At 27.5% G+C, this 8,969-nt stretch overlaps 6 protein-coding genes across 6 annotated transcripts in view; 3 read left to right on the top strand and 3 right to left on the bottom strand.

Moving 5' to 3' along the window:
- The window catches only part of ENU1_200380 (hypothetical protein), a gene marked incomplete at both ends in the record, with an annotated part of 318 nt that extends 280 nt beyond the window's left edge, over positions 1-38 (top strand). The window contains one exon of the mRNA XM_008862099.1: positions 1-38. This exon is cut by the window's left edge and continues 280 nt beyond it. Coding sequence (XP_008860321.1) covers positions 1-38 — 38 coding nt within the window.
- Positions 39-90: 52 nt separating this feature from the next.
- ENU1_200370 (hypothetical protein) lies at positions 91-3,789 on the top strand (the record flags this gene model as incomplete). Its single annotated transcript, XM_008862098.1, has 1 exon — positions 91-3,789. One exon carries the CDS (start codon positions 91-93, stop codon positions 3,787-3,789), a length of 3,699 nt encoding a protein of 1,232 aa, XP_008860320.1.
- Positions 3,790-4,062: 273 nt separating this feature from the next.
- On the top strand, positions 4,063-4,440 carry ENU1_200360 (thioredoxin, putative; the record flags this gene model as incomplete). Its single annotated transcript, XM_008862097.1, has 1 exon — positions 4,063-4,440. One exon carries the CDS (start codon positions 4,063-4,065, stop codon positions 4,438-4,440), a length of 378 nt encoding a protein of 125 aa, XP_008860319.1.
- Positions 4,441-4,466: 26 nt separating this feature from the next.
- ENU1_200350 (MIT domain containing protein) lies at positions 4,467-5,219 on the bottom strand (the record flags this gene model as incomplete). The annotated part of the gene is made up of 1 exon (XM_008862096.1): positions 4,467-5,219. One exon carries the CDS (start codon positions 5,217-5,219, stop codon positions 4,467-4,469), a length of 753 nt encoding a protein of 250 aa, XP_008860318.1.
- A 60-nt stretch (positions 5,220-5,279) lies between these two features.
- On the bottom strand, positions 5,280-5,885 carry ENU1_200340 (hypothetical protein; the record flags this gene model as incomplete). The annotated part of the gene is made up of 1 exon (XM_008862095.1): positions 5,280-5,885. The coding sequence occupies one exon, from the start codon at positions 5,883-5,885 to the stop codon at positions 5,280-5,282; it is 606 nt and encodes a 201-aa protein (XP_008860317.1).
- A 55-nt stretch (positions 5,886-5,940) lies between these two features.
- On the bottom strand, positions 5,941-8,850 carry ENU1_200330 (Zn-dependent peptidase, putative; the record flags this gene model as incomplete). Its single annotated transcript, XM_008862094.1, has 1 exon — positions 5,941-8,850. The coding sequence occupies one exon, from the start codon at positions 8,848-8,850 to the stop codon at positions 5,941-5,943; it is 2,910 nt and encodes a 969-aa protein (XP_008860316.1).
- Positions 8,851-8,969: the final 119 nt, after the last annotated feature.

Raw genomic sequence — 8,969 nt, 5'->3', positions numbered from 1 at the left:
GAAAGAGCACAAGAAATTATTTCATCAGTACTTTTTGAAGTTAAACCAAATGACATTTATCTTATTAGCTTATATGAATTTATAAGAACTATGATTACTACATATAAAGAATTCATTTTTAAAAGACCAAACAACTTAGCTTTGAATTTACTGAAAAATTTATTGAGACTTTCTAATTCAGCTACTAAAAACCAAAAAAATTTTGCTAATAACTTAATTTTCATCTTTGCTAAAACAAATTTCATTGTTACAGGAAATACAGTTTCTACAATAGTTAATGCTACAAGTGCTTTGTCAGAGCTTCAATTTAATGATGTTCATGGCATTGAAGAGTCAATTAAAGGTTTAGTTAATTTGGCAGAAAAGTATCATGATAACTTTAATAATAAGCTTCAAAAATGCATTGAATTATCACTTAATGAAGGGGTTAGGAGAAATAAATCATTACAACGAGTTCAACGATTATATAAAGCAATTGATGCAGGTGATCTTGATGTTTTTATTACATTTGTTTTAGAAAGTATTAATGTATTAAATGGAGTACTTGACTTTACAATAAATGCAGAACCAACAGTAATAAATGGATACATTGGAATGAAAAGAGAGTTAGTTAAAATGTTTAAAACAAATGAAAATTCTAAAATGGTTAAATCTTGGATAGAATTTATTGAAAGTAAAGCTATGAATATCAATGAGACATTTAATTCATTCCTTGAAGAAAAAATTAAAGAAATAAATATTCAATATAATAACTGTATTGAAAAAATCAATTTATTAGAAGGAAAGTGTGATACCAATGAAAAGGAAATGAAAGACTTAGAAGAAAAATGTAAAGCTAATAAAAAAATTGGAGAACAATTATTAGACTGGGCAAAGAAGTCACTCTCAATTGATAGTTGTGACTTAGAACCATTCGATGATGTTCAATTAATTAGAAAGATTGAAGAATTAGAAAAAGAACAAACAAAAAGAACTAATGAAGTTAAAACTATGTTAGATGAATATACCTCATTTGATAAAACATTAACAACATTTAAATTATCTTCTAATCCATTATTCCCTGTTACGAGTCAAGAAATGAGTGATGGTGTTAGAAAAGTTCTTCAATTACATCAATCACGAATTAAAGCTGTCAACAGTCATCTACAAACAAGAACATCATATGACTCAGAAAAAGAAAGATATACTAGTAAAATACGTTCATTTGAAATGGTGATAGAAAGGAAATATTTTGATATTTGCGATGATATTATGACATTACCATTTAATAAAATTTTCTTAAAAGAGTCTATAGATAAATTAAAAGGACTAAACCAAGTATATGTTAGTGATATTAATAAACTTACTCATAAGAAAGAAAAAGTTGGAGGATTAAAACCATCGTGGGAAATTGCTTATTGTAGTTGGGAAGAAAGTATTAGTTATGCTATATCAGTTGTGGAATGGTTAGCACAATTAATTGAAAATGTTAAAAATAATGAAGAAAATATATTACAAATGAAGAAATGGTACGATAATGAACGAACATTTGTTAAAACAGTGATATCAGCATATTTATGGGATGGGTTATATATTTCATTAGATAAAGTTACTATGAGACAGTCCAATGACTATTTGAACACTCTTACCAAAGTTTCACAATATTTATTAGACCATGTAAAGGAAGCAGAAAAACAATATGAAGACGCAAATCGTTTAATTGAAGAATTAAGAAAAAGAAAGAAATTACCAATAGGATTTAAATATCTTCAAATGGTACAAAAAGAACATTTTCAAGAAGTAGAACCTTTAACAAAGTTATTTGTTGATAAATGGAAGGAAGAAGAGAAAGTAGAAAAAATTAGAAAAGACTATGCAGCATTATTTGAAGAATTTTTTAATGAAACTGATAAAATTTCTAATACAGAACCATCAAAAGTTCCTGGTTCAGTTATTCAAAAAGTACAAAGTTTAAGAGATAAATTATTGATTTATGACGAACAGAAAATAGACAAGTTAAATCGATACTGTGACTTAAAAAGAAGTGAACAAACAGTTTGGGCTAGATGTTCTGCTTTAGGTATTCCTGAAAAAGAAGTAATAAAACAAGAAAAAGAAAATAATGCTAATAAATCTCCAAGAAGTCCAAGAAATTCCATTTACCTATACAGTGGTAGAAGTCCTAGTCTTCAAACTCCACAAACTGGGTTCCAAAGAGGAGCGAGAAGAGGAGATGAAAATAAAGATATTATTGGATATTTTATTACAAATGAAGAAAATGTTAAACCAGATTGTTTCTATGACCTTTCTGTTGGTCAAAGAGAAGCATTTGATAAAGACTTAAAGATTGTACAAGATGATATTGTAAAAATATTAAATAATTTGAATAGCCTCAATGAGTTAAAGAATCAATCACAAGACCCACAGTTTGTGCTTGGTCGATATTACCAATTTGCTATGGACTATGTTTCTGCACCTCAATTACACATGACTTGGATCGCAAAACTAGCAAACGAACATAGAACAAAACAACAATTTGTTGAAGCAGGATTATGTGAAGTTCATTTAATACTTTTCATTCACCATTTATTACCAAGTGAGTTAGTGTCAATCAATGTTGATTCTTTAAAAACAACTTTTGGTAAATTTGTTAGAAATACCTCTGTTCCTCCTAATCCACAATTCACTGCTCACCTTACAGAAGAAATGATTCTTCAACATATTACTGCAGCATGTCATGATTTTGAACAAGGTCATATGCCATGGTATGGATTAACTGTAGCATCCGTTGTTATTCCGTATTACATTAAAAAGAATAAATACAAAGAATTAGGAAATATTCATGACTTTGTTAATAGAATGTATGACTCATTGATAAATCATAATGGTGACGGTGTTGTACGGGATTATCTTCAATTTTATTATGTTAGGTTATTTGGAAAAGTATTTGGACCAGAGTTAAATAGATGTTCCTTCGTTTATTCTTCAACAAAAGAAAGAATGTCATATTTATTAAAAGAAGTCACTGATATTCTTCCACCCTCTTTCACTGGGGAAAAACATATTTTACGTTCATTAGATCAAGTCAATGATACTGTATTGAATGCACCAGATAATGAATGTTATATTCTTTGGACTCAAGTCCAGCCAGTCTATGATAATGGAGACTTTATTCAATATAGCTCAACATTTAATTTTGATGAATTGTGTGTTAATAGAGAAGAAGGAGAAGAAATATTATCAACATCAAACGCTCCAGCATTGAGTTTGTTTAAAAAGAGAACAGTCTTACAAACAGATTTTGTATTACCTAGTTTATTAAAAAGACAAAGCGTTATTAATCAAAGTGTTGTTTATTTAACTCCAATAGAAATAATTATAGAAGAAATTCAAAAGAGAAAGAAAAACATTGATTACTTCCTTTCAGAAAGTAAAAAATTCTTTGGAGAAGTTGCTTTTGATATTATAAGTTTCTTACAGAAGAGTATTGGGGATTATTTCTTTGGTTTAAATGACAGTCCAGTTGGTAAGTCAAATATCTTTAATACCATGAAAATTATTGATGTTTTAGATATTTTTTATAAAGACCTAAACCGTTTTGACATGGTGTTATACAATAAATTGTTTGATATTTTAAAAGAATCTACAAATTGTTGTTCTGAAGCTCTTGCAGTCATCAAAGAGAATTCAAAAATTAGAAAGAGTAGTGCTAATTTAGAAAAGATTGAACGTGAATTACCAAGAATTGATAGAGTTCTTGATGACATAGAAAAGAGATTAGAAGAGAAAAAGGAGGATGTCATTGCATAATAATTCATAGGCATTCTGTTTTATTCAATTGATTTTTAATTTCAAAATAATATTGTTTTATAATTTGTAGTGTTTAATAATCAAATACAAATAGGTAATAATAAAATACTTTTGTAAATTCATTATTATATCAAATGAATAATATTTTTAGTCATTTATTAATTCATGGATAATTATGGATGAAACGACTTTGTATTTTTGTGATTGTTTTTGTATCATTAAAATAAAAAAAATAAAATAAAAACTAAAAAAAACATAAAAAAATTTATATAAATGAAAGCAATAATTATCGTTTTTGTGTTTGCTCTTGTTTATGCTAATAAACAAGGGTTGGTTCAATTAAACAAAAGTAATCATGACCTTGTATTAAAGCAAAATAAAAATGTTATTGTCAAATTCTTTTCACCATATTGTCCACACTGTGTACGTTTTAGTCCAACTTATTCTGAATTTGCAGTAAAAATGCAAAATGAAGAAAATTTAGTTGTTGCTGAATTAAATTGTGTTGAATTTAGAGATTTATGTGGGTTCTATAAAATTAGAGGATATCCAACTGTGAATTTTTATCATAATGGTGAATTTGCTGAAAGATTTGGACAACAAAGAACTGTTGATAATTTAGTTGAATTCTCTAAGAAGAATATGAAATAATTCAATTATTGTTCGCCGTTATTTAGTTATTTTAAATCTAAATATTCATCGGCTTGATGACTTTGTGCAACTAAACGATCAAACTTTTCTTCTTCTTTTTTAATTTGTTGATTTGCACGTTTTCCTTTTTGAATAATACGATCTATATTTTTGATGTCTTGTTGTGTTAATTCTATTGAATTGTTTGCATTTTGTAAGGCTTGTTGATAAATAGAATCTCTTTCATTTTGATTTAGACTTTGAGTTGATTCTTCTTGTTGAAGATAGTTTTCCATTAGTGATATTTCATTGTCAATAGCCGTTTGTTGTGTTCTTTTTTGAGGAATAACAGGTAATGGTTTTTGAATTGGTTTTTGTTGTGTAAGTTGCTCTTTTTTAATGTCGTTATATACTTGACTTAAGATCTCATCAACTTGACCACTAAAATCTTTATCATCTGATATTTTGTAAGTGTCTTGAGGAATATAATCATTTGTCGGTAATTGATATGTCGGTTGAAACATAACATAGTCTTTTTGGTTATCTTTATTTTTTAAAGAAGGGAAAGACATTACTTGTTTTTCTTGAAGTTGTTGTTCTAATAAATTAACTCTGTCTTTGTACATTTTTAATGCATCAATACACTGACCCAATATACTTTCATCTTTAATAAAAGCTATTTTTTGTGAAAGTTCTTCAATACCATTTTTATATAAGTCAATTGCCTCTTGTTTCATTCCATTGTTTTCTTGTTCAATAGCCTTTTTGAATGTTTGAATTGAATGTTCTATAATTTCCATTTTTCAGGATTAAATTTTAAGTTCACATTGTTTTTTCTAAGAACTAAAAAACAATAAAATTCAAAGTAAAAATGCAATGAAAAGAAGGAATGAAACTATGGAAGTAATTGTAGTATGACTTTTTGTTCTTTGATTTATATGCACTCTGTTTTGGGTATTGAAGATATAATCTTTTGAACGACACATCATTCCTAATGGAGAATTTTCACCTTTACATCCTAATTTTCCTGAAATGATATTATGTTTATCACATTGAGCAGTGAATGGTTTATCGTATTGATCAGGTATTTGGCACAAAGGGTCTTTAAATGTATATAATGTAAATTCAGGTGGATCAATATTTGTTTTGTTAACTTTTACAAACGCCATATTTTTATTCATTGATCTAAAACAAAACTTTCTCGATGGTAATGGTGTACATTTATTTTCTTCAATATTATAACAACCAAGTCTTCCTCTTCCAGTTGTAAAATCACAATTTGTATTTAATATTTCACGTTTAGCACAATTAATCATTGCACATACCTTTAATGGGTAGTCTATTCTGCTGATAGGATTAACGGTAGATGTTGTGGGACTAATAAATTGTTTTTTTTGAGTAGCTTTAAATAATAAGTTATCTTCAAAAGCTAAACATAAAAGTGGTAAGAATATAATAAAGAACATTATGATTTTAAGTTCTAAAAAATTAATTAAAAAAATTATCAAAAAATTTCTTTTATTAAAGTTTTTCAAAGACACATACTTTCTCTGAAAAGACTCCATTTTGTCTCTTTATTGCTTCTTGTGGAGAAATAGTGCAAATAATATTCTTCTTTAACCCATTAATAATAATAGAGGATTGTTCTTTTAAACTTTCAAGATTAACTTGGAATAATTGTTCACGAATTACTTGAGAACTTCCAAGGGTATTGTTCAAATAAGAATTACAACATGTGTTAAAGAATCCTGAAACAGTCTTTGGAGCATCAATATCAGCAAAAATACCAATAAGATAATTTTCAATTTCTTCTTGTGTAAACTTCATATTTTCTAAATAATCTGCAACTTTATCGTATGTTATAAGGGTTTCATATAAATGAGGATCACGATATGAAGTGAAAATAGCATTTCCACTATATGAATAAGTCATCCAACTTCCATAAGCACCACCTTCAACTCTAACCTTATTCCATAAGTATTCTTTTTCAATAATTTCTAATAATGCTTTAAATGCTCCATTAAAAGTTACTCCCATAGAGGCAAAATTAAATCCTTTACCGACATAATTTACTTTAACTGGAACTTGAAGAGCCTCATTTTTAACCACTGGACTTGGATATTCTTGAGTTTTTCCCATTTCTTTTCCATGAAAAACTGCTTGGAGGGAAGTTAATTGTTTTAAAACATCTTCTTTAGTATTTTCTTCAGAACAATAAAACAAAGTACAACGATCAGTACTGAAAATTGTATGATACATTTCTTCAAGAGAATGAAGGAATGAAAGTCCTTCTTTTTCAAAATTATTTCTTAACTTAACATCTTCTAAATAGGAAGTAATTCCATTTAAGTATTCTTCAACTACTCCTTGTTTAGAAAGATATGACTTTATTCTACTTGACAGTGGATAATAAGAAGCATTCTTAATAATGTCTTCAGAACGTACAATAAATTCAGATAATTTCTTTTGTAATATTTTAACATCAAATTGAATGTCATTCAAAATTTCAACAAGTATTTGTATACCATCAGTAATATAACCATTTAATACTTTACCTGAAATTAAGAAATATGGTTTAACATGATTGATATCTTCAGTTGTAGTACCTAAATGAGAATCGACATGAGTTTCTACTTCAAATGTTAATTTACCAAAGTTAATATCAATTAATGATCCAAGAGTTAGATAATTATGTTGTTTTGTATTAAATGATTTAATAACAGATGCTAAGAAATCAGCAACTCTTAATTGTTCAAGTGTTAAATCACTTAAGTCAAAGAAATACTTAAAATATACAATTCCATTAGTTACATCAACCTTTCTATATGTTTTAATTGAATTTTTAACTTCTTCAAGAGAAAAGTCTTGTCCTTTTTTATCAATGTCACTCAGTCTTAAATGAGGGATGGTAGCAATTTGTTCCGGAGTATCTTCTGCTTGTTGTCTACGTTTTAACTCAGCACAAGTATTTTCTATTTCTTTGATTGCTTTTTCATCAAAGTCTTTACTCATTTCAGAATGTCGTTCTCTACTTTCTTTTTCCCATGTCTCAGTTAATCCTTTTGTTGGGACACAACGTACAACAATATGTCTATCATTTTCAATCAAATATTTTTGAACTATATCCTCTAAATAATGATTTTTCAATCCTTCTCTAACTTTAGTAATTATCCAATTTACTCTAAGACTACGGAATAAGTCTGTATCGTCATGGGCATGGGCATAAGCACATAACATTGCATAAACGAGTCCTTTTGGATAACCTCCAAATGTGCACTCTTTTAAATCAAACTCATGCTTATTTAATATTCCAATAGCTCTTTGTTTATCAAAACCATCTTTTACAATTTTTTGTAATTCTTCATTAACAACTTGTTTAAATTGATCTAATTTAGATGGATCTGCATTTTTAGCAACAACAGAAAAATATGGAGTTTGATAATCAATTTCAAATTGCCCAATAACATTCTTTGCAATTCCAAGTTCTTTCAATTTTTCATTCAAAGGAGCTCCTTCAACTGTGACTAATAATTGTTGAATAATGTTTAATGCAAATTGAACTTCAGGATTACAATTACTAATTTTCCAAGCATAAACAAATACATCTTTCTTTTCATCACTTTCTTCAAGGTCAATTGGGTATTGAATAGTTTCAACTGTACCAGAAATATTTGTATCTTTATCACTGACATGTGATGGGGTTTTAAATCCTTTTCCATGGAAATATTCATTCAAAAGAGTAAGTTCATCATCAATCAATGTTAATGGAGAGTATAAAACAGTTAATGAATTTGATGGGTGATAATGTTCTTTATAAAATTTTAAGAATTCATCATATGTTAATGTTTCAATATCTTTAGGAATACCTCCAGATTCATATATATATGTACCATCATAAAGTTTTTGAGAAATAACTCTATCGGCTAAAGTTACTGGATTTGTTTCGCTTTCCTTCATCTCATTATAAACAATACCATTAAATCCAAGTTCACCGTCTTCATTCTTTTCCCACCTTCTACCTTCTTGGTAAAATGGATAAATATCATTTCTAACACGTGGTAAGAATACAGCGTCAAGATATACTTTCATTAAATTCTTGTAATCAGTTTCATTAGTTGTTGCAATAGGATACATTGTATGGTCAGGGAATGTAATTGCATTTAAGAAATTTTGTAAACTTCCTCTTAAAAGATCAGCAAATGGTTCTTTTGTAGTGTAATGGTCACTTCCACTTAAACAACTATGTTCAATAATATGAGGAATTCCTTTATTGTTAGTAGGTGGTGTTTTAAAAGAAATAGAAAATGATTTGTTTTTGTCATCAGATAATATTTTAATAACTTTGGCTTTAGTCTCGTTATGTTCAAAAACAATACCAGTAATATTATAATCAGGTAATTTTTCCCTATACACTTCAGTAAAGAATTGCATTTGAATGAATAATAAGTTATGAAGTTTTTGTTTCTTATAATTAATTATTATTATTATTATTTTATTAGATTACTTATTGTAATATAAAAAATTGGTATTTAATAATAAAGAAATTATAA

This window comes from Entamoeba nuttalli, assembly GCF_000257125.1.
Source record: "Entamoeba nuttalli P19 unplaced genomic scaffold asmbl_9490, whole genome shotgun sequence".
Taxonomy (NCBI): Eukaryota; Evosea; order Mastigamoebida; family Endamoebidae; genus Entamoeba; species Entamoeba nuttalli.
The sequence above is the reverse complement of the archived record's forward strand: the minus strand, read 5'-3'. Positions and strand labels throughout refer to the sequence as shown.